We start from the raw sequence: 23,754 nt of genomic DNA, 5'->3' as shown, positions 1-23,754 counted from the left end.
TAGCGGTTATGAGTCGATCCCTCGCCCCGGAAGAATTTACGTCACTATCCACCTATCCACTAGGGAAAATAAAATGCAAAGCTTTTCTAACGAGTACAGCTAAAACAAAACTACGCTCCAAAACATAAGGTAATCACAATAACATGAAATTTGGACACAGAGAAGCTCACGATTGTTCGAAGGTTTTAAAATTGTTCGGAACGACGAGAAAATGTCCGGGATTCGCAACTGGTTCACCCGTAGAGTTTACACTTTATGGTCTGATGGAGTAAATTGGCTAGATATGGAAGCATTTACAGCTTGCTTCGAGTAACTGCATCCTGGAATGTAAGGTACTTGAACGGTAACAGCGTGCAGTACGCAGACAGCTGGCGGTTGATCGATTCAATCACGTCGGTCGGCGTCAGATCGTACACATAGACGCTCTCTCTGCAAGGATAAAGCGAGTTGCTGAGCTTGCTCAAAACAGTTGAACGAACACACCTCGCGAACACACTTACCGTTTACCTTTCCGGATCGCACCGAGTATGACTAGAGAATGCAGGGCGAGGCTTATGCTGTCCAACGACAGGCAATACGGGTGCACGTTACGCTCCTGGCGCAACAGTAACTGCTCTACGTACTGCTGCACGCGTGCCATGTAGTCTTTCTCAGTAAACTGCTCCCCGCTGGTCCGAAACTGTTGCAACAGCACGTTCGTCACCTGCAGATATGTGCACAGGAATGGCCCGAGTGCACTGAGATAAACGTTCGCCAACTGATCCTTGCCGGACGCGATACCCAGCCCCTGGGTAGCGCTATCAACTGTGAGCATCAGTCCTTGTCGGTTCAGATGGCTCACGGCTGAATCGAAATCTTCCGCCTCCCGAGTTTGGTGCAGGACAAACTCGAGACTGAATAGTTGTCTTAGCTCACGGACCGCATTTAGCAGCCCATTGCGTTGCATCGTGGCCTGGCCTGTGGTGGCATGGAAATGCCGTGCTGTCAGCAAAACCATCGCCGGTACGGCTAACCAGTGCAGGCAGGGGTTGCAGTAGAGCTGAAGGGAGAAAATTGGAACCGAAAGCTTCAGCACCGCGTCGGAAAGATTGTGTCCCTTCAGCTTGCGTTTGTCGACCTGGCTGAAATCGTGCCGCGTTTTGGCAATGACCAGAATCCGTTCGGACGTCAGCTGCAGGATGTTTCGGTGCACGGCTAATGACTGGGCGATCCGGCTGTTCACCTCACGCTCATCTTCCACCTCGGTGATGGCACCGAGGTCACCAAAGATGACACCCAGCTGTCGGACACCGCTCTCCAGCTCCGTAAGCGCGACCGTCTGGCCGTGGTACTTGCGCAGGTTGTAGTACAGTGCAATCAGATGAAACGTGGTCAGTACCATGCGTCGCTGCTGTAGGTGCACCACATCGTTGGCAAGATGCTGAATCGCATCGCGTTCCGGCTGCGCCAGTAGCTGCGCATACGAAGGGGCCACCGTGTGCTGCACTCGGTTTAGCTTCCCACCAAAGTACTCCTTAGCCGAGAATGCGTCTCCAAACTCGAGATAGATGGTGCCGAAATTTTCCTTCACAATGCTGAGCGCCTTCAGCATCCCGAGGGTGGTTTCCTTCGGTTTCGGGACCCCGAGCAGTTCGTACACGAACAGCTGCTCCTCCACGGGTCGATCGTACGAAACGCTCACCGGCACGATCCACAGATCCTCGACTTCACCCATAAACAGGGGCTCAAGCGCCATCGATAGCAGGCCAATCTTCGGTGTCAGCGCTTTGTTGCTTCTGCTGCGCGTGCCCTCGAGAAAGAACTCGATGCCCCGCTCGTACGCGACGATCAGCTGCCGCATGTACTCCCGAAAGATGTACCAATACTGTCGATCGTTGCCGTAGCTGCGCCGCATATAGAACGCGCCCGTCTTGCGCAGTGCACTGCCCATGCCGGCCATCGAGTGGAAGTCCATTCCCGCCGCAATGCCCGGAATGGCAATGTTGTAGCAGAACAGGACGTACGACATCAGGATGAAATCACCGTAGCTACGGTGGCTCGGCAGGTAGAGGACCGTCTGGCGGCCAAAGCGAGCCCGCAGTTGCTCCAGCTTCACCTCGTTTACGTGCAGTCCGGTGTAGATTCGCGCAAAGATGGCATTCAGAATCGTACCGAGCGTCCGAATGACCGGTAGACTCTGGTCGAGCGCAATCTCTTCCAGCAGCTCGCGAATCCTTCTCACCAATGCGTCACGCTTCACTGGATCATTAGCCGATTGCTGGTTGAAAAAAAAAGGGGAATAAAACCTACTGGTCCGTTAGCCTCTCGCTTCCGCTGGTGTAGCGTCACCGACATCCGGCAGCATTACCTCTTCGATTAGTGCTTGAATACGATCGCTTGAGAGCACGAGCTTCTTCAGCATCTGAGGCGTGACGGACTTGTCCTTTGCGTTGGCCAGTGTCGCTGCGTAGCGCTTGGTCATGTCTCGAAAGTCGCGATACTTTGCGTCGAGTAGGTTCCGGTACTCGACCAGCCCTCCCGCCGTCGGCGGTACTGTTTCGACTGGTGTGCTGGTACCTATTGCCTCACCACGACCGTGCGGGGTTCCATCAGTGGCCATTGTGCTGTTGAATAAAAATTATCTCACTAATCGTGTTTGATAAGATTGATGCGTTCCCGTGAGAGATTGATAAAAGCACTGGCCGCGATTTCCGGGGGTGTGACCAACGTACGATAGATTCGAAAAAAACGGTTCACACACCAAACGCCGACGCTGCGAATTAATCCCCCCTGATTAGCTCTTCTCCTTAAGAGTCACTTGAAAAAAGATAATCCATTATAACCGGATTTCAGTGTGTTACTTTCGGTTTCAACTGAAACTTACCTTTCGTGTGTTGGGTTTCTCAATCGGATCGAAGCAAGCGCAGCTAAGCGCTCCCGGAACCGCTTCGCTGGGCTTGCAATATTCAACGAAAAGTAGCTGCAAGTAGGCGCCCGGTGATGCAATATCACCCGTGGCGCAAGACTGGGAGGCGAGTTTATCTACGTAACGTTTTATCTAGCTTGGTATCCACACACCGTGGACGGTAGTATTGCACAAGATCTTCGCTGTCCACCCAATTTGGCCCACACACCACAAACAACGCACGGCTCACAAATTGCACATATTAAATCCCGCACCGCCGCCTGCTCTGCATGCGAGTTTTCCTAATCGACGTCGCGTGGCATCAGGTTTTGGCAAAGGGCAATTTTGCTGATCCCCTCCACTGACTAAAGCACTCTGGCCGCATTATACGGTTCGCACACTTTCACTAATCCGGGCTGGAATCCGGGTTCTTACGTTCCCGTGCGGCAAGAGGTCGGCCGTGTCAGTTGTGACCGTCCGCGACGACCATTGCGCACATCGCATGATTTTCAAGCAGCATTTCCTACACACCCCGATTCCCCACAACCCCGCCCGGACAGGCCAGTTTGTTGCGACACGCGGTCGTGTTTCGAAACTGAGCAAGGGGGCGCAAATTTTACAACGCTACACACGAGCTAATCTACAGATTTGGCTGAACCGGTTACCAGCCCATGCTTCTGTGACACTAGCACCGCCGTGCGTGCGCGTCCCGTTCCCCGTTCTCGCCCATCATCTCGTCCATCATCTCGTCCCATTCGATATTCAATGTACACAAACACCTTTCCTCCTTCCTCTCCGCCGCGCCGCCGCTGCAGCGCCTTTGCTATCTCTTTCGGAGCCTCTGCCGTTTGACGTTTCTCCAACGCTATCCCGGACGGATGGTGAAATATTTCACGATAAAACATTTATCCTGGGCCGACCGTTTACTAACGAATCGAACCAGCCCACCCGTATTCACTTACCCCGCCAACAGTTTTCCGCTGCTGCGAAGTGTGTTCGGAAATAGTAGGACACGTGGAGCCAAACACCTTTATCTATTGCCAATGGGGGAGTACATGAGCTTTCTTTATTACTTTACACTCGATTAATGCAATCAAGGTGCACCCGGCACGGAGCGGGCAACAATGGTATGTACTATTTGGTATGTGCTGCTGCCGGAGTATCCGCAAACGTGCCCTCTCTACTACACGCAACCTTGATGCTGGATAAAGAGCAAAAAGGTAATCATTATTGAGACTGTTGTAGTTATTTAGTAATTTGGATACATTGTGAGTTTCTGTTCTCGACTGTGACGGAGCCTTATCGCGCGGGAGAAAACTGCAACTGCCATGCACCATGATTAGACATAATAACTTTTCTAATGGCTCGGCCATTTGGCCATTAGACTCCCGAGCTTTCTGTGTCTTCTCTCCGCCGATCTCTGTGGCCTACGAGCCCGTCTACTCAGTCAAGTCACCGTGGCAAAACGAATCACATTTAGACCAGTGCCTTTCCCGTGTGTGTTGCAAAATGGTTATACAAGAATATATGCATGTATTTAATATGTTTATACTTTAATATATATACGTTGATTCAATGTTTATACCTCAATCGGGGGGGAGGGCACGATGATTTTATTACATCACGGACCTACGTAAAGCTAAACGAAAGCAGTATAACCGAAATCCTTTTTCCCTTTCGCGATCGTCACAAAATTTCTACGGAACCGCATTGAAATAAGGTATAAGCAAAATATAAAAATTCTACGCTTGTCCTAGCAATGGAATCTAGTGTTTAAATAAAGCTTTACCCACATCGAATTTATACTATTTGGAACGAACGGCAAGCTTTATCACACATGTTCTTTATTGCATGTTTACATATTTTTTGTTGTATATGTTTAAACATCCCGTTTGACTAGAAGAGTTACACTCTCAAGAAATCATTTTAAATCAAATAAAAAACAATAAAATAAGTTCACCGAAGGTGTACCACATTACATATCTGCACATACGATCATAATCTACTTGCTAGCGCTGCGGTAGTTGTGTTCCGTGATGTTTTTCGAAGAGGTTTCCTTTAATGTGAGGCGCCCAGAATCCTGTTCGGCGTTACAGATAGTCCTATAATGTATGTTTATTGGTGTATTGTCACAATAAAATGTACTGGGATCCATTCATTTTCAAGTACAATCAAATCTATAGAGTTTTTCGTTTGTCTGCCTGCGATAGACGTGCATATATAAAGGGGCCCAAAACAAGGGCACAAACTCAATGAATTATTGTTACCTTAATCATTTGATTCGCAGTTTATCCGTTTCCGTTCCGATTTAGGAAAAGTTGTGCAACGTTCTGTTTGTTTTGTAAGAACTTTTCTAAGCATACGTATAATAGTGGATAAATATTGGAACAACGCGCACGCACGTAGTCGTTACGAGAAGAAGAAATTTAATCACATGTTGAGTATAATTTTGGTTTTCCGTACGTATGTTACGGTCAATAGCGTTCGTAACCCTACGGTGGTACACAGAGAAGCGTTCGGCAAGCAAAAGGCATCGCAGAAGCGGGCGTCGTCGTGTATAGTTTGTGAGAGTTCGCGGTGATAAGCTCTTGCGTAACATGAGAAAGGAGTATTGCATATAGGAGAGTTCACTAGATACACAATTTCGTGTGTACGATATTAATGGCTGAATGCTTCCTTTTGAGTGACACACAATAGGGTTCGGTGTTCGATTGGATACTGACAATGATGATGATAAGGATAGGATTTACGATCGTTCGAGGATGAGATTTTGTAATTTAAAATATGTTCCCTAACATCGTGCCATGTGGAAAGGCGTACCATAAACGTGAACAAAATATTTTTGATTTAATTAAAGCAATTTTACACTTCACGCCAGAAGCGTGCGAACGAGGATCTACCGCTCAAACGCGGGGAAGAGCCAACACTTGATCATTTCATTATGATCATTCTGTAGCACCTTTCTCTTTTCGCAAGCCTAACATTGTGCTCCATTGTGTACTGGGCACGGGTGCATACGTAAATGGGTGTAAAGATTGATTGATTACGCGTATCTAAACGGAACACCAACCGAGACCGAGGGGAGAGTTAATATGGGCAGGAGCTTAATGGCAATATTGTTTATAACAAACGTAGCGCTTTAAAAGCAAGGTTTTACGAGGAAATTAGTCCTTAAGGAGTATTTGAAATTTATCGCGCCGGGCGGTATTCGTGTGGAAGGAATTTTCTATACACATGAGTATTCAATTAACAAAGATTGCCTTAAGATTCGTTCGGTATATGCAGACCCACCGAAACCCTTACTTTAATCCTGCCCGATTTGCCCGATCAAGCTTTTCATATTGTAATCCCATAAACCTAATAATACTTGACATTAGCATACCACGCACTTTGCACGTTTTGCGCTTTCCTTGTGGCATTCCGTAAACGTTTCATCTTCCACCAACCGTACCATCAGATTTCAATGTGGAAATTATTTAAACGCTAAGAATAAAATTAAAAACAAACAGCGTTCCTACTCGCCTGCTGTCCTGACGGGATGATCCACCGACCTGCTGCTTAGTGATTACTGTGGGTATCCCAAGGCAGCCGACAGCAGTGGTTCCCAGGAACGGTTGATCTCCAGAAACAGTTTCGAACAGTGATCGTAAACCGTATCGTCTCTGCTGATGATAGCAGCAGGGAAAGGTTCACGCTGGAATTGTTTGGAGGGGTAAAAGGCAAAGCAAATATTACGTTCTGAGCGTTCGCTCTCGGTGCTCGGTGCCCATACCTTCTTTGCGTGCCAGATCGCGGCCAGCATCGACAGAAAGCGTTCCTGTTCGGCGCTGGTGGAAAAGAATACAACCAAATCGTCGGAGTTTTCTCGCACCTCTTGACACTCGAATTCCTGCGTGAAAAAGAAAAGTTTCGAAACGGTTCCGTTGCACCCGGGTTTGCCTTCGAACCTTACCAGAATGCACCACCAGTTGGAGGCAACGGCCGGTATTTTGACGGCCGACATTTCGTCGATGCTGGCACAGGTGAGCACTTCGACGCCCGAGTTTTTGCCATAGAAGCTGGTCATGTTTGTGTAGCTCTTCTCTTCCCGGTCCACGATGGTGGCGCCGTACTCCGCTGCTCCTGCTGCTGGTGTTGATGATGCTGAACCACCCTGAGCTGCCGACGTTAGCTGCCGGGAAAGGCTTCGGGCGGGGGAAGTATTTGTTTGCTGCAGGAGAAGGCTGCTTCGGGTCGGGGTACTTGTAGAAGAGCAGTTGGAGCGCCGATCAAGGCCGCCCAGCGGAACGTGCGATCGGGTTGGGGTGCTGCAGTTGGAACGCACGGAGCTTATCTGAGATAGGGGAGAACGCAGCAAACGATCCTGTCAATGTACGGAATCACAGTGGCACCGAGACCCCCCGGGTACCAACCTCGCTATTATTATCCTGTAAGATGCCTCCCGCGGTGCTCGAAACATTGCTACCCTTCCGCTGAATGTTGGGACTAATGTTCTCCTTCGAGGGTGACGAATTGCTGAGCAGAATTTGTTGCGACGAGGAGGATGGTGACGGTTGGCTGATTTCGCCACCGTTGCCGATGGCCGTACTGCGCCGCAGCGGTGCGCTAAAGTCTTCTCGCAAGGTAAGCAGATGGTTCGAGGTCATGATCAGTGTGCAGCCAAGAGTACGGCGACGTTCTTGGACTTCGAAAAGCTGAAACGGCAATACAGTCCAAAATATTGTTACTCGCTGGAGGGGACACGTTTCGTTTCGCAGCAACATCGTACCCCACTAGCTGCCTGTACGAGAGCTTGCAGCCAATCCGAGGCCACGTACTCGTCGGGAGCGGCCAGCTGAAGGGCTCCGGTGCGGAGCAGCAACTCGAAACAGTAGGGCCGCCCGGAGCTTACCGAACGCCGTGCTCCTTGGCATTCGGCCAACGCCACGGCCCACGTGGGTAGTTTCTGCGATGCATCACCAAACAGATACAACACTCCGGCTCTGGGGGGAGGGAAAAATGAATAATGAAGTGAAACGCGGCATTCAGGCAACTGGCAGTCCACCAGCGCACCAGCCAGGACTAACTTACTTGAGCAAAAAGTATCCCGCCGCCCAGTTATCCACGAACCCGGCGTGTGACATTCGGCGATGCATCAGCGGACCCTTAATGTGCGGTCCAAGTGGAGTGTCCTCACCACCGAGCGTTCCGGCCGGGACATTTACCACCGCGTAGTACTTCCACGAGTCTTCCCGGCTAACGCTCGAGTGGTCGCGCACGAACGCCTGCAGTGGTGCCAGATGGTCCAGCGTCAGTTGCCCTACGGCCGGTAGCACCGAGCCTCCCCGCCGGGCGCACAGTTCCAGGCTCGATACCAACCCTTCGGCCGGGTAAGGTCCTCCGGCCAGCAGCACCTGCTGCATATCGCGCGCCGAATTGCTCAGCAGCACCGTGTTGCCGTACGGGCCGACCAAAATCACGTCCAGCTCGGCGTACGGCAGCACGAACTTATTGCACAGCCGATTCCGCACCTGATCCGTGACGTAGAGGGTGCGATCGGTCAGAAACACCAGCACCGGGGTCATGTAACCCTCGCGACTGTATCCGTTGAACAACTTGAAAACCTTCATCAGCACTTCGCTATCGTTCCGATAGATCGACAACCGGTGTCCGCCGGCCGAGAACAGCTCGACCGGCAGCTCACCGACCCCGATGCCACCACCGTCAAACTTTACACCGCCGAGCGCCAGTGGACAGCGTTCCGTTGCCGCCGACTGCGCGTACGTATCGTTCAGCTCAACCCGCTCCAGCTGGCACCCGGAAGCGGACAACTCGATCTCCATCGCGATTTCGGCATTCAGATCTTCAATCAGCTCCCGGTTTACGCACGGTGCACCGCGTGGGACGAGGCTTTCGAACAGCTTGCGCTCTCCGTTCAGTTTGGACTGGAAAAAGGGATTCTGCTTGATCGTCGCCTCCAGGATCTTCTTCTGCGTCACGTTCCGCAGAAAGCGATTGATGAGTGAACTTTTCGAGGCCGTCGACGTGGAGCTGCTCGTCGATGAGGTCATCGCGTTGTGACCGTGATGGCGTGCTCGGAATGGTTGCCGCTGTTGGTGGTGGTGCTGCTGCTGCTGGAGGAAAGGATTTGTGGAACCCGTACCAGCCGTTGGCACGCCGGCCGCCGCCGGCTTCGACAGTGATTCAACCATTCCCTCGGAACAGTCCTCCGAATGGGGTGTCAGCGGGGTTTGCACAGAACTCGACGCACTGGACGCTGGTGGATAGTCCAGAATCACGAGATCATCCTTCGAGCCGAGGCCAACTATTTCCTCTTCCGCATTGCCGCTCCGTTTGTCATCGTTCAGCGGCTCATCCGTCACCGCCGTTATGGTCAGGATGTCGTCGAACTCTTCCACCAACTGGCGATCGAGAGTTTGCAGGTGCCGAGGCGTGATATTGAACAGATCAGGCATCATCCGGTGGTGCCGGGACGGTTCCATGCGCGTCGTCGTTAGCGATTTTTTACGCAAAGGTGACGACAAATGACGACTGGTAGCGCCAGCCATCGTTCCTTTCGGTGAGCTCAACATGGCCCCTTCCCTGCTGGCGGTTCCGGTGCTGGACGTTTTACCGGAAAAAGTAGACTGCTCGGAATGCTCACTGCCACACGACGAAATATTGCTGCTTTCCATTGCAGTACCGGCATTGGCTTGCTTCGCGATGTCCCCCACCGGTGGTTGTACATCGTCCGTTTCCGTCCGGTTTCCGGCTTTCCCATCAACCGTTTCGCCATCCTCTTCGCCATCGCCGGCGCGAGGAACCGGTGTCGGAGTGGAAGCGGTCGAGCTGATGACGTTAATTTTTTGGAAAATGTTCGATAGCTTCTTCTTGATCTGCGTCTTGCCAATGAACGATCCTCCGGTCGTTTCTCCGACCGGCAGCTCTTTGTCCTCTTCGAGCGGCGATTTCTTTTGCTCGTCCTCGAAACAGTACGATACGCCGGTATGCTCAAAGACCGTGCTCTCACCGTTGATGATAAATTTATTCCGATAGGCGGCACCGGTGACCGTGGTAGTTCCGCCGACCGCCGGTTGAGGTGGCGTCGGAGCCGGTTCCCGTTCGCACTCCGCAGCCGGCGGTAGTGTCTCCGGTGCCACATCCTTCGGTCCTTCCTGTCCTTCCGGCTCCTGATCTTCGACACTATTCTTCCGACTCGGAGCATACAGATCCGCATCGTTCTTGCGGCGCAGCTGTTCGTCCACGTTGTGAACGTACTTCTTACCACCTCCACCTCCCGAACGACCTCCTCCGCTGCGTGCGTTAAAGCCTCCGTCAAGACTTTTCGACAAAAACGACTTCGGTTTCGGAACGACGGTGAAATCCCCGTCCACTACCGCCAGCGGATCGTCGTGCGGTTCCGGTATACACTCGCGTACCGACGACACATCCTCCGAGCCCTCCGGAACACCGCGTTCCGGGAGCGTGATCCCGAATATGTCCTTCAACGAGCCAAAGATCATCCTGCTATTGTCGATCACCGACAGTCGCTGGTGCACGTTGAACTTTTTCACCTTCCGGTTCAGATCGTATTCCGGGACCACTACGTTCGTGTAGATGCTGTTGCGCTTCGTCTTTTTCAGACAGCTACTCTTTGGTTTCTTCTCCTTGCTCCAGACCGACTTTACAAATTGCTGGCCGCGGTCAACATCGCCGCCGGTGCTGGTGACGTTTCCATTGAACTCATCCAGATGCTCGATGCTCGGCTCGCTGTAGTAACAGTTGTCCGATATCACGTTGTTATTGTTGTTGTTACTATGGTGCTTGGTGCCGCCGCCACTTCCCCGGTGCAGCTTTCCGGGTGGGCCACCGATACACTCGCAGCTGTTGGACTTTGCCTGCCGGTAGTTGGTCCGCTCGTTACCTTCGCCGGAATCGAGGCTCGAGTTGGAGTCGGAACAGCTGCACTTGTACAGTATGCCGCCACCCATCGTCCGCCGGCTGCGCTCCAGCGGCCCGTACTCGAAGATACCCGAATTGTCGTACTTTACGTAGTTCTGCTCGTCCTCCACATTCTCGAACACATCCGTCTTCCCGTAGTCCAGCACATCCGAGCAGGCGTTGCGGTACACGTACTGTCGCCCTTCGCACGCCTCCTCGTCCCCATAATCAAAGTCCCCGTCGTCCTCCGTACACCACGAGTAGCGGCCCTTGGCCACCTTCTTGCCGGCGCCAGCGCCACCGCCCGTCTTGTACGTGATGAATCCGTGCTCGATGTGGATGTTGTCCGTTTTCGTGTTCTTCAGGATGTCCTCGTGGAACGACACGCGCTTCTTGGGCGTTTTGCTGCTCGGCACCTTTTTAATGCGCCGCCGATAGACAATGTTTTCCGTGTCGAACGTGGAGCAGGTGCTCGATATGAGCTCATCCGGAAGCTGGCTCGCCGCCATCGCAGGATCGACTTCGATCCCTTCTCCCACCTCCTGGTCGGTGGTCAGTTTTTCTTCTCCGCCCTCGGCCGTGTCATGCTGTGCCGGGTGACTTAGGTTGATTTCGGTAAACTTTCCAGCAATCGTTTCGTCTTCGTCCTCCTCGCCTTCCACCTCCATGGGCCTTGTGCCATGTTGGTTGTTGTTGTTGTTGTTGTTGTTAAGGACCTCTTCAACGGCGCCTTGGGGCACCGCTGTCGGTGGCGGTGGCGGTGTAGCACCGATATCAAACTCGAACCCACCTGCGCTGGAAATCATCGATTCATTCAACCCACTGGACTCGGAATCCAGCAGCTGCACACCCGAATCGCTCGGGGTCGTGTCGTCGAGAATGCTGGCCACACTCGAGCTCATCTTTGATGTCGGCTCGCGAGGAGTTGCTTCATTTGCAATTTCGTAGCCTACTACACCGCCTCCTGCGACCTTCTCGTAGCCCGCCGCAGCAGCACCACCGTCGCCATTATTATTGTTGATACTGTGCGGAAACGCTTCGGAACCCTCACTGGCTCGCTGCATCGTTGCGACATCCATGGTTTCGTTGCGTGAATTCCGCTTCTGTACAACACACCACCACGTCCTTTGTGTAGCAGCAGCACAATATTGGCCCGCAGATGGTTCACAAATGCGAAACGCAAAAATCGATCGATTCACAAAACGGGCCGAGAGTAGCCTCCTACTACCACTGCTTGGCGGATATGCTCAGCACTTAGGCTTTGTGATGCAAATATAGCCGCACCGTTGTGCGAGGAGCCATTACGAATGGCACAACAAATCACCTGCCAGCAGCGTGACGTATCGGTACACTAGCCATTCCGTAATCATCGCACTATCGGCGCCGCCAGCACACACTTCACAGGCGAGTATAACTTAGAGAGACTTCGTTTTGCTTCGCGAGCAAAACCTCGTACGAAACACGCAAAATCGATGGCCGCTATGTCCCTCCCTCGTACCCCACTGACCTCACCCACCACCCGCCACCCCGCAAAGTGACAGCCGCGAATTTGACGTTTCGCCAAAGCGTTGCGTAAAAACGCATCGCTGCTGAGCTTTACGTACGCGGCGCTTCTCAAAATGATAGTAACTGAGTTTTTAAATCTCAGTAGTCTCGCATATTTCCTGTAGTCAATTGACATTTTGATCAAAAATGGGTCGTGGAACTCAATTAGGAGAAGGCGAAAAAGAGAAAATTGAGGCGTACCATAGTGTTGGGAAATCAAATCGTGAAATAGCCTCATTACTAAAACGATCTCCAAAGGTTGTCAATAATTACTTGAAAGATCCATCGAAATATGGGACTCGGAAGTCATCTGGCCGGCCAAAACTACTTAGCCCTCGAGATGAACGAAGAATAGTTAAAGCTGCGTCGAACACTACGAAAAGTTGTCGGCGTATTAAGAATGAATTGCACTTGAATGTTAGCTGTACTACAATCTGGAGAACTCTTAGTTCATCTGTAAGCATTGTCAGAGAATCAATGAGAAAAATTCCAGCAACGAAGACACACCACAAAGCAGCAAGATTGTAATTTGCGAACGGGCATATGTCATGGAAAGATGAATGGAATCCAGGAATCCAGATCTCAACCAGATTAAGAATGTTTGAGGAATTGTAGTTCGAGAGATCTATCCGGATGGCAAGCAGTATAAAACGTATATTTCAAGTAATAAATCGTAGTGGAGAGGCTACCGATTATTAAAACATCATAGTTTTCATTCATTTCCACTGGGTGGCCCTATTTTCTTGAATAATACATAATGAGGCTATCATTTTGAAACAGCCGTTTTATCGTTTTTTGCTTCCCAAGAGCCAAGTAGAGCATGGATGTTTAAACGCTACACTTACCTACATTTCATAGGATTCTTTCGCTCGACCGACACGCGGGCTGGTGTGGCGGCCTGGTGGTACCCCTAGGTCGGAGGGACATCGGACCAACTGTACTAGAACCGATTCATACCCACCGGAACGCTGATGGTTTTCATTGATGCATTTCACTTTATTTCAAATTCAAGTATTTCATTCGTTTCCTAGGGCATTACGTGTTATATCGCTTGTAGTGCTACTGGTTTTCTTCGTTTTACTATCAGGATGACGTACACTGCATAATTGAGGAATAATGGTGCCTAATACATGTTTGAACGTTAAAATTCTATCCTTCGTTGGACTGCCAGACGCCAGCGGTCTCGGCCTTTGGAAAGAGGAGCCAAGCATCGTGTTTGTTCATATCGCGCAGTAATTAGTGCCTCGTGTGGCAGATTAGCAGAGGGGAGCTACCTTATTTCTCACTTTCACACCCACTTTCTCCCCTTTTCACTCGGTGTCCTATCTAATAGGAGTTGCTAAATGCTTCTCCGCTCAACTTCTGATTCAAATTGTGCCCCATAAAGCCTGTTCCTGTACCTGGTGCAACAACACGCCCTAAAGACATCGGACAGAAGAAGAGTCCTGATTTATCGCCAGATCCTATTCCGCCGCACCTCTAGTAAAATGGACTCATATTCTCGTTCCCAAACTCTCCGCATGCTGTGGAGAGGCTTTCTGTAGGACACATTTTTTTTCTACGCTATGTAACCGTCAACCCCGCAAATCCACATCTTAGGGTTTTAAGGGACCGCTACGAAAGGAGCGCTATTCTGGTTTCATACGATAGCTGGTTTTGCAAGTTCCAATACATGAGATAAATTAACCAATAAATACCATTCGTGTGGCTCGTTTGTAGTTATGATCAACAGTTTCATACTGTTTCTGTTCTTTTCCGGAATAACGGTACACACGCTAGCTAAGAATGATCGAATCGTGTACGCCTCACGAAGAAAACCGATCGCTACAGACGAAGGCAAAAGGAACATAAAGTATGTTTCGGAAGATAATTAAATTCGGGTACGAAACGTTTTAAAGTTTCTCATGTGCTGTTGCAACACCGCTACTGACTAACAACGTGTGGATGAGATATAACCGGGATATAAATTCATTCCACTATAGTTTAAACTTTCCTTGCTCCGCCGCCGACCTGCCTGAGTAAAATTATTTGCTTCCCTATCTGCAGTCCGTCCCACCCAGCAAGCGCCGCCGTCGGCATACTGCACTGTGGTGGCGCACCAGCTGCCCTCGTTTGCGACAAATATATCAATTGATTCGTTTTGTTTTAAATACTTTCCGTTGCCTCATTAGGATGCGTGAGTTTAATTACTTCGACGAGCAGATACCTCGGTGAGAGTATCTCCCCCGTTTTTACCGGCATTCCGATGGTTAGGTTTATAAAATTACCCATCAAACATCAACCGTTTGGTAGCCTCGACTGTTATTATTATCCGACGATTAATTTAATGGCTGTTAATTAGTATGAAAATGTTCGTAGCATAGAGAAAGAGTAAAATCGTATTATTATGAGGACCACACGAGTTGTGGTGCCCCGAGTTCTAGTTCTACTGCCGTTGGGTTTTGACTAACCCAGCCACCGCGCATATAGTAAGTGCACTCGCCTGTTGCAGTCCAACCGATCCCCGATCATGCCATTTCAGCACCCCCTCCGCTGCACAAACCAGATTCTATGTTGTACTCTGCCGTCATTATTTGGATGTGGTTATGTCCATCGATAAACCGGCGCCACTGGTACTCGGCGTTGGCCCGCCAGCAGAGCCACCACCGGTATCCATTTTGACATCTTCTTTCTTAACCATCTTACTATCAGCTGCAGGGAAGATTAGTTTGTTAAAAACATGTATAAATCCATTGCCCCGGTTTGGGAAGAGTGTAAGCCACCATTTACCTTCGCTTTCGTTGCCTTCCGCACCGGAACGTCGGCGCTTGCGGTTGAAGCGCCAGTTGCGATTACCGGCAAACTTTGGCGGTGGCAGCGGTTCGATACCGAGCACCTTGTAGATCTGTCGGAACGCTATGTAGCGTAGAAACATCTGCGCCGACACGGTAACGTCTTCGCGCTGCTGCTTGCTTAAACCGGCCAGCGCATCTTCTGGTTCCTTTTCACACGGATCCAGCAGCCCGGGGCCATTTATAAGGACAGCGGAAGAGATTGCCTCCATCACACGGCGCAAGCACTCGCCAGGCGTTAGCGGAACGCTGGCGGATGAGATTATTTTCTCAATCAACAGTTCCATCGCCTGAAAATGAAAGAAGGGGCAGAAGGGAAAGAAATACGGTTGCACCACGAATCAGAGCGTTTGAGTGTGTCCACTGCGCAGAGTTTACTGTTTACCCATTGGCTGATGTGACTCCAAATCGGTATCCGTTGGCACAGATCGCGCATAATTCGCATGATCATCACGCACGATTGCAGTCCCGTTGCCCTAGCCTGTGGCGTAGCACCAGTAGCAAACGCAAGAAAGGAAACAGACGGTGAAAAAAAAAACAAATGGTAACCGATCACTACACACGTCCTGCGGAACTGCCTTACGCTAACCCCTTCGTTTACAGCTTGGGAAACCCACTAGCGGCAACACAACGGGAGCGAGCTTCGGGCAGAACAAAACATAGTATCGTGGCAAACTTAAAGATAAATTATAATATCTTAACGATAAACCTTTCTGCTCTCTTATTTATGTAAAAAGTATAAGTAATATTAAGGGGACAAAAACCATTACAAACATCTAATAATGGAAGGTTGGTTAAAGAGTTCATCTACGTATCATTCCATTTTTGCCACCCTTTACGACGGGCGAACCAATAAGCACTACATAATTTTTAGTGGAACTACAACTCTTTTGCGGTGCAAAATATGCTTGGTTGCTTAGCGGGCATTCGAATCTGATGCAGCTGGATCGGTGGTAAAACCAATAGAGACGCACCGCGTGGCCGTTTTTATGATTTTACTCCATCAGACACGAAGATCCCCCGTAGAATCAACTAAGCGATCGACTAACTGATCGGATCGTTAACCGTTAGAAAGTAGTGTGATGCGAGAAAGGGCTTAACGTTTGTAGTCTTAGATTTTGTTTGTCCAACTGAAGTCATTTCGCGTTTGTTTTGATTGTACACTCCCGGAGCAGTGTGGTGACATTCCGTTTACGGGGTAGAAAAGCTTCTCAGTACAGGTGCTTGTGTTTTAGCTAGGACACCGTTTGGTTTGCACTATTGCTTTTAGGTTTGTTTGTTTTTTCTTGCACGCCTAAGCCAATCCATGAAACTAGGAATTCTTCGAAACAAACAAAAGAAACTTTAAACTGATGGGAAGTTGATAACACTAGCCTAACCTCTTATCGTACATCTTGTAGTCTGGGAAAGAACTAGAACGACCCAATACCTAAGGGATGCGCTGCTACTCGGTAACTTCTGGGGTCTCTTTTTTCGACCTAACAATGTGAATCCCTGATTTCTTCCACAGTCGACATTTTGCTAAAAAACCATGCTTAACAGTTCGCAATGGGCCACTAACGCGCGAGTAAAATTATGGTGAGTATATTTGACGCATTTTGTTATTGAGTGTGTTTTTCTCGTCACGACAAAGTAATGTAATAAAACCGAAAACGAAAAATATATAAACTTATGTATGCATGTAAATATAGGTAGATGTGAAACGTAATAAAAGGATTTTGGAAAAAAATACACAAACCTGGAACCATTTCGCATGACGTAGGGCAGCTAGCGCCTGCAGGCAGGGCTCGCGTGGCAGAAGATCTTCGGTATTTTGAGCACCCTGCTCCGCTGAAGATGCATTAGCTTGATTTTTTAAGTTTTTTTTTTCGCATTTCATAAAATGTGTTTGATTTTTTTTTTGCAGGAACAGACCAGTGCCATCGAGACGTGGATTGGTTGAGTTGGTCGAAGTTTGTGTTATTTTTAACCCATTTTGTCCACCGCATGGTACATGATTTTGTTGTTTTGTGTACCATGTTTTGTACATTATCATTATTAGTATTGTACCCGATTGTCAAAAGCGTATCGTTTTCACAATCGTTGTTTGTTTCATCGTGTTTTCATATTTGCATTCACACACATACAATGCACGCGCACGTAGCAGTTTCGATTTCGATCGGTATAACATAAAAAATGAAGAAAAGAGAAAAGAAATGTTTTAGACAGGGTGTTTGACCATTGGTTTCATTAAATTCAAATTCGGTACCATTCAGTTGGGTTTGTTTGTCTGTGCTCGATTTCAAGTAAAACAAGGCAGATAAAAGGATTCAGTGGATTAGTAGAGGGTAACCGACGATGCGATTGGCGCACTGATTGATACTTCGATAGCCAAACACTTCAGCCACCAACATCGACGTGTCCGATTCGTTGTCGGGCACACACACAATCGAATGGTCGGAACTAAACGCACTTCATTTATCAATCAAATTCTCTAGAAACACAAGACGGACTCTGTGCCTCCCGTAGGCGCTGGATGGTCAAAAATCCTGTTTAGTAATGGTAGCATTTGCTGGCATTCTTCTTCCACTTTTCTTTATTTTGTGTTGTCTATTATCGGGGAAGGTTTTGTTGAAACTGACGAACCAACACGACGTGGTTGCCTGAAATGTTGTTGCTGGGGGCACGTGGCTTGAAGTGTACGAAGCGCACATTAAATGGTTTTCCAAAAGAGAAGATACTTATTTCGACGCATTTGCTCCACTCCGCTACCAACAGAGCAAATCAAACGAACGAGAGCTTATTTTTAAAGGATACCCAAAGTGAGTCGATAGCATACTACTTTAAATAGTGCGATATTACTGCAGCTAGTAGCGCATTCCAGGCCAACAGCACCCGCAATCACATCGTGTACATTCATCACATTGTGGCTATGGCCTTTAGTGTACCTCCTAATCCTCCTGGCCCTGTGTGACGCTAGTGTGTAGGGGACGATTTGTCTGAACACATTGATCGTGATTGGCGATAGTGGATCAAAACCCATTTACTATCAAAGGCTTACAGGGCCAGCAAACTGGCCCTCCTATCCGGGAACGGGGATCGACCCGAAGAAACGAAACGCAAAACACATAATCTAGCCTAGCTAATCCGCAAAGCATCCGTGGTTGGTCAGCCATGTGATAGGTTAAAACCGTGGTGCGCACAAACCTTGCCTTGCGCGCCCCTTCTGTGTCCACTGCTCCCATGATGTTGATGCAATCGCCACAAAGTGTATATTTCGCGTTCACCAACCACCAAAATCACCAACATTCATATTTCAAGTACCAGTCCTCGGCCGAAGAAATGAGAGAAAAAGCATTGCAGAAGAATTGCCGTCTTTGAAGCTCGACCACAACGATCAACGACCCTCCAGTCACACACAACAGGGTCTCTTCCTCTCGCGTGTTGCACAGAAGAGAAAGAATCTTATGGACCGACACAGGTATCGACACACGACAATCGAGCCTCAAAGTGTCGGGCTGAGATATCTATGGGATCGCAGTGCTGGGCTGGGTAAATAAGTGAACATCATAATACCGGGGTACGATCGGAAACGATCGTTCCCCTATGCTGTTCACCTATTGTTAGACCCTCCGCAAAGATCTCTCACTGTTTCGCTACTCCTTCGGACGAGGATAGTTGTCAAGCAATTTCTTATCATCTAGGGATGCAGAGAGTGGGGTATTGTATACGGGAAGGCTCGGAGGAAGAAGACACGGGGCACATGACATGTGTGATGATAACAACAAAGCGCATAAGAGACAAACGTATTAACACGAAGGCGACAATTTTGCACAGTAGCCGGTGCATAAAAGGATGCCCTAGCAACCGGCAGGATCCATTCGCGGTAGGCAATGGAGATCAACGTCGGCACAGTGACAGTGGCTTATACAGAAAAAAAAGTGAAGAGCATGCGTTGCATTTGTCGCAAGAACACTACGTGGAGTTCAAAACAAACATCTATTTTTCGATTCTATGTACAGCAACTGAAGGAAACATAAAAAGTAGACGTTGACCTATCGCTTTCAACATTCAATGTTTGTTGTTGGCAAGAGCGCAATAATTGAAAACAAAAAAGTGATGATCCCTCTAACGGGGAACGAAGAGTTTGACAAAAGACTTAAAGAATACGTCACTGTCCCCGTTGGAAACGAAGACATAATGTGACACATACAGGACACAATAAGCACAGTCCGTGCGCCACCTTCACGATTCCGATTTCGCTTCGATCAAACACCGGAAGGCGAAAACATCGTCGAAGGTGAACGTAGTGCATTGTCCTGTGCAGTGCACAACTGCTTTTCGGAAGCCATAAAAACTAAGCAAACAAAAACATTCTTCCCTTGGCAACCTATAGATACCGCCGGGTCTTCGAATCGAAACACACAAATTCATTCGGCGTAAAGAGCTGAAGAAAAAGGACCCCGGACATTGGCATAGGATGATGAGCAAACGACATAACAAGTTGCCAGAGTTGTGAATTAGTGTGAACAAGGTGGACGCCTGAGGGTTTGACTTTTACGTCGGATTTGAACGAACATGATGAATTTCGGGACCAGCTGCCATGTGATAGGGGATGCCGGGGAAGGAAATGAGAAAAGGAGCCAGCGGGAAATAACCAAAATCTGGACTGCTTTCGTCGTTTTACTTAGGAATAGGCATTCGCGGGGCACAATCTCATCTGAGTATAGAAATGTAGTTACCCGATATTCTACGCGCCGACACGGCCAACTTACCTTCGCGCAGCAGCGGTGACGTGAGCGATATCTTTACCGTAATCGACCCATCCGACACGAGTACTGCTCCTTCGACCGGCGCCATGGTGACGGTGTATTTGTGATCTTCGGCGATCTTCTTCAGCTGCATCGGCAACTCCGTTACGACGCGTTTCAACAGCGAAGTTGTGGGTTTTTCCGCGCACAACACAACAAGCTGCACGCAATTGTCGCCGTGCAAGAGCAAGCCTAAAAACGACCGAACCGAACAAAAACAGCCCATGTGAAACAGCAACTGCTCGCCATCCCCACTGCTCGAAGCACCGCTTTGACTAACCTTTTGCCAACAGACCTACACGCATTACCCCTTTCAGCAAACGAATGGCCGTGCCTTCGGCTTCCTTATGGAAGGAAATCATTTGATTAGCTGCATCCGGCTTACCACTGGTCGCGGCTTGCTGCGATGACTGCTGAGGTGAAGCAGTGGTTTGATCCTTCGTCTGCGGCTCGGTCGGAGCATCCTTTTTGGAGCCATCGGCCGGTGCTGCGGCAGCGGCAGCAGCCGACACTCCACCGCTGGTCATCACATCCGACACCAGCTTCAGCGCTCGCTCGGTGTGCGACACGATACGCTGAATAGTCTGCAGTTCCTCTTCCTTCGGGTAGATCTCCGCGTGACGTGCCACTACGTGCCGATCGTCGGACGATTCCGGGCGCCGACCGGGCAGCATACCGAAGAACGGATGGCGCCCGAACGCGCGCATTCCGTGATCCTCCTCCATCTCCGCATCGGCCATCCGTCGGCGATTCCAAAACTCCTCCTGCATCGCTTGCCGATGTGCGCGCGCTTCGGCAATCTTTTTTTGCTTCACCGTTGGCTTAATGTCAACCACGAGATCCGGCTGTACCTTCTTCTTGTACTGTAGCCGGTGGCGACGCCCCTTCATGTGCATCTCCTTCGCGTTGGGATCGTTAAACTTGCACTCGCACAGCTTGCAGCTGAAGCTCACCAGCTTTCCTTCGTCGTCCTTGATCTCCTCGATGAACTCGCTGCCCACCGGGCGGACGGACTCTTCAGACGATTCTGCCCCAACCACGCCTCCGGTTCCACCACTGGCCCCACCACCGTCGGCGTGCTCAGTGCCCTCGCCAGCGGAGCCCCCGACACCGCCAGCATTGGCTGCCTTCTTTTCGTCAGCATTCGGTGTCGGATCGCAAGCAGGAATCGGTTTGCCGAGCTTCGTGTGTAGCTTCACCACCTTCTGGTGCTTTGCCCCACGCACGTGCGCAGCGTAAGCATCATTGCCGGTGCACGTGACACCGCACAGCTCACAGTGCAAACTGTTTGGCGGCCGTGCCGGAGCCGTACCGCCCGGTTCTGCCGCTTGCTTTGCCAACAGTTCGCGTTTCTTGTGCTTCTGGCCCTCGAGGTGTTCGCGATAAGTTTGCGGTCCCGCGCAGCTTATCTTGCAGACATCGCAATAGTGGATGAGCAGCGGTTTCGGGGCTGGCTTACGTGCCTTGAACGGACCACCCTGCATGCCTCCACCGCCAGCCTTCTTGTAGCCTTGCCAACCACCGCCACCGGTGGCACCTACCGGTCCACCACCGCCAGTTTGACCACCAATAACGGCCCCGCCCGGAACCGCCATAGCCGGTGGGCCACCAGTGGGGCCAACCGAACCGAGGGGAGCTTTTGTGGTGGTCGGTCCCTGCTGCTGCTGTTGTGTAACATACATAGTAGTGGCACTGTACAGTGCAGTTTCGTAGTTGGAATAGTTGGTTGCACTATTCGGTGGCGTGACGGTGGCCACTACCGAAGCCGGTTTCGGGGTCGTGTGAACGGTGGTCACGGTTTGCGAGTAACCCGTCGTTTGCGGCACATAAGTCTGTGGTTGTGGTGCCTGTGCCTGCGCTTGCGGATGTCCGGCGTACTGGTTGGCAGGTTTTGCCGGCTGAAGCGTTGCCCGTGCGCTAGGTTGCGCGTAAGGTGTCGGTGCCGGTGCCGGTTGAAAGCCGGCAATCACCTTCGGGGCGGCACCGGTCGTGTCGTACCCGGCCGGAGCAGTGTATCCAGCCGTTGCACCGGGCGTCTGCTGATAGTATGTCTTCGTTGTGTCGTACGTCTGCGTTGTGCGCCCGTAACCGTAGTCGTACGTTGCTGCCGTTGCCGTGGCTACGGAAGGGAGAATCGACGAAATCGTGATCCAGCCGGATGATGAAGCGATCAAAGACGCGATACTCACTTGCGTAGGTGCCTGGTGTAGCTGCCGCCTGATAGGCCTGGTCGTAGCCCGCCGGACGCGCAGTTCCGTACGTGGCAGCAGCCTGTGCCGGAGCCGGAGCTACAGCGTAACCCGTCTGTGTCGTCGGGTAAGCCGCCCCAGTGGCAGTGGTACTGCGAAACAGATAACAACTGCATTAAAGCGCCGGTCTCCATCCGAAACACACCAATACCCGTTTATGTGGATGAAGAAAATAACCTTGCCAAACGGACAGCAAAAAGGCATTTCACCAATGGGTAAGGGGGGTTGGTGGCTGAGCACAGTTTTTCGTTTCCATTGGGGTTTTTTTGCCGAGAACCAACGTAGGCTAGCGAGAGAGCAAAAATCGTTATCCTTTCGCCGGCTACTCGCAGCGTATTCCTTTGCAAGCCAGCTACTCTCATTGTCTCTTTTTGCCAAACCTAGTAGCCTGTGGGCATGACGTGAAAATAGCATACAACGTTTTTTCTTCTCCAACTCCAACAAAGGCCTGCCGGTAGCCACGAGGAGCCACCGTTCGCCCAGAAATGGATGATGATTTCACGGATATCATCGATTTTCAAACAATCCCCCCTTCACATTCGCGCACCCCGTTCTATCCGCCTGAAAGGATGGTTCTTTACGGTTATTCACACATAGCGATGCACATACTTTTCATAGTTACCCAGTCAAACAAAAGCCCAGCTGTGCTGGGAGCACAGACGGAAGTGTGCGGGAGAACGCAGAAAAAGATCGTTCTTCGCTGACCAATAACCATTGGTAGAAGTGTCTGCCTCGCGGCAAATAACACGGGGAACATTTTTTCCATCATCCGACTGAATTATGCAACAAAAAAACACCTATAATACACCGGAACACGTCTGTCGGCTCATCAGTGCAGACGGCGAAAATAACGGGAAAATTAGCTTCGGCGGAACCATACGGCATCAAAGGCCCCCGGCCCTCCGCAGAATATAAGATTTCCCATAATTTTCTGGGTACAGTTTTACTCCAACGTCGAGCTAAGGCGAAAGCCAATGACTTCATTTCGATGGCCCTGTCCATCAAAGCGATGTTGGAAAAGCGGATCTTCTCGCGGGCAGGCGAGAGAGAAAATCCGTCGCCTCCAAATATCACATCATTGATCGACATCGTAGCCCCCTTCACGGATGCCGGCTTTGCCACAGCCTCCGGCTTCTTCCAGTAAAGTGTGCTTCCCACATTCGCGAGGCGATGGTTCCGGTACTGTACGACATTTTCCCTTCACTTTTCCATGCCGTTTCCCACTTACCTGTACTGTGTCGCTGCATGCGGAAACCCAAAATAGTTATTTGTGGCCATACTTTTCCACAGCGAACGAGAGTGAAAACCAAATTTCGCTTGCAGTGAGCAATACCTGGCACAACACAACTTTTTCACCACACGAGGAAACGGTGCTGCCCAGCGGTTTCGGCATCGCCTGCAGATCACACGAAGTCCGGCGAAGGTCATTTGTCAAACGTCAAACAAGAAACTCACCACGGATTCAAAGCGCTTGCCTAGTGAGCTCATGATGGTAAGTTTTTCTCCGGCCATTTACGAATTCAAATTGATCAACT

The 23,754-nt window shown here is 50.1% G+C and overlaps 3 protein-coding genes across 3 annotated transcripts; all 3 read right to left on the bottom strand.

The window, feature by feature from the left end:
- Positions 1-17: 17 nt before the first annotated feature.
- LOC128269893 (dihydroxyacetone phosphate acyltransferase) lies at positions 18-2,599 on the bottom strand. Its single transcript, XM_053007297.1, has 3 exons — positions 2,348-2,599; positions 501-2,257; positions 18-429 (listed from the first exon to the last, which is right to left on the bottom strand). Exons 1-3 carry the CDS (start codon positions 2,597-2,599, stop codon positions 294-296), a joined length of 2,145 nt encoding a protein of 714 aa, XP_052863257.1. The 3' UTR covers positions 18-293.
- Positions 2,600-6,449: 3,850 nt separating this feature from the next.
- LOC128273103 (uncharacterized) lies at positions 6,450-11,883 on the bottom strand. Its single transcript, XM_053011019.1, has 6 exons — positions 7,955-11,883; positions 7,653-7,866; positions 7,297-7,578; positions 6,837-7,217; positions 6,657-6,773; positions 6,450-6,578 (listed from the first exon to the last, which is right to left on the bottom strand). The coding sequence occupies exons 1-6, from the start codon at positions 11,881-11,883 to the stop codon at positions 6,450-6,452; spliced, it is 5,052 nt and encodes a 1,683-aa protein (XP_052866979.1).
- Positions 11,884-13,385: 1,502 nt separating this feature from the next.
- Positions 13,386-23,497, bottom strand: LOC128271516 (zinc finger RNA-binding protein 2). The gene is made up of 8 exons (XM_053009084.1): positions 23,448-23,497; positions 22,160-22,311; positions 20,251-22,089; positions 19,935-20,162; positions 16,919-17,025; positions 15,566-15,661; positions 15,119-15,470; positions 13,386-15,040 (listed from the first exon to the last, which is right to left on the bottom strand). The coding sequence occupies exons 1-8, from the start codon at positions 23,495-23,497 to the stop codon at positions 14,919-14,921; spliced, it is 2,946 nt and encodes a 981-aa protein (XP_052865044.1). The 3' UTR covers positions 13,386-14,918.
- Between the last annotated feature and the right edge of the window lie 257 nt (positions 23,498-23,754).

Source organism: Anopheles cruzii, chromosome 3 (genome assembly GCF_943734635.1).
Source record: "Anopheles cruzii chromosome 3, idAnoCruzAS_RS32_06, whole genome shotgun sequence".
NCBI classification, from domain to species: domain Eukaryota; kingdom Metazoa; phylum Arthropoda; class Insecta; order Diptera; family Culicidae; genus Anopheles; species Anopheles cruzii.
The sequence above is the reverse complement of the archived record's forward strand: the minus strand, read 5'-3'. Positions and strand labels throughout refer to the sequence as shown.

What these genes read in the sequence shown, in the direction of transcription:
- LOC128269893 (XM_053007297.1), bottom strand. Translation starts at nt 2,599, where the DNA reads ATGGCCACTGATGGAACCCCGCACGGTCGTGGTGAGGCAATAGGTACC. An exon ending in TTCAAGCACTAATCGAAGAG is followed by an intron (nt 2,258 to 2,347) that starts GTAATGCTGCCG and finishes TTTTTCAACCAG; the next exon opens with CAATCGGCTAATGATCCAGT. An exon ending in GCGATCCGGAAAGGTAAACG is followed by an intron (nt 430 to 500) that starts GTAAGTGTGTTC and finishes TTATCCTTGCAG; the next exon opens with AGAGAGCGTCTATGTGTACG.
- LOC128273103 (XM_053011019.1), bottom strand. Translation starts at nt 11,883, where the DNA reads ATGGATGTCGCAACGATGCAGCGAGCCAGTGAGGGTTCCGAAGCGTTT. An exon ending in TCGTACAGGCAGCTAGTGGG is followed by an intron (nt 7,579 to 7,652) that starts GTACGATGTTGC and finishes TTGCCGTTTCAG; the next exon opens with CTTTTCGAAGTCCAAGAACG. An exon ending in TACAGGATAATAATAGCGAG is followed by an intron (nt 7,218 to 7,296) that starts GTTGGTACCCGG and finishes CCCCTATCTCAG; the next exon opens with ATAAGCTCCGTGCGTTCCAA.
- LOC128271516 (XM_053009084.1), bottom strand. Translation starts at nt 23,497, where the DNA reads ATGGCCACAAATAACTATTTTGGGTTTCCGCATGCAGCGACACAGTAC. An exon ending in TACACCAGGCACCTACGCAA is followed by an intron (nt 22,090 to 22,159) that starts GTGAGTATCGCG and finishes TCCCTTCCGTAG; the next exon opens with CCACGGCAACGGCAGCAACG. An exon ending in GGAGTCACATCAGCCAATGG is followed by an intron (nt 15,471 to 15,565) that starts GTAAACAGTAAA and finishes TTTCATTTTCAG; the next exon opens with GCGATGGAACTGTTGATTGA.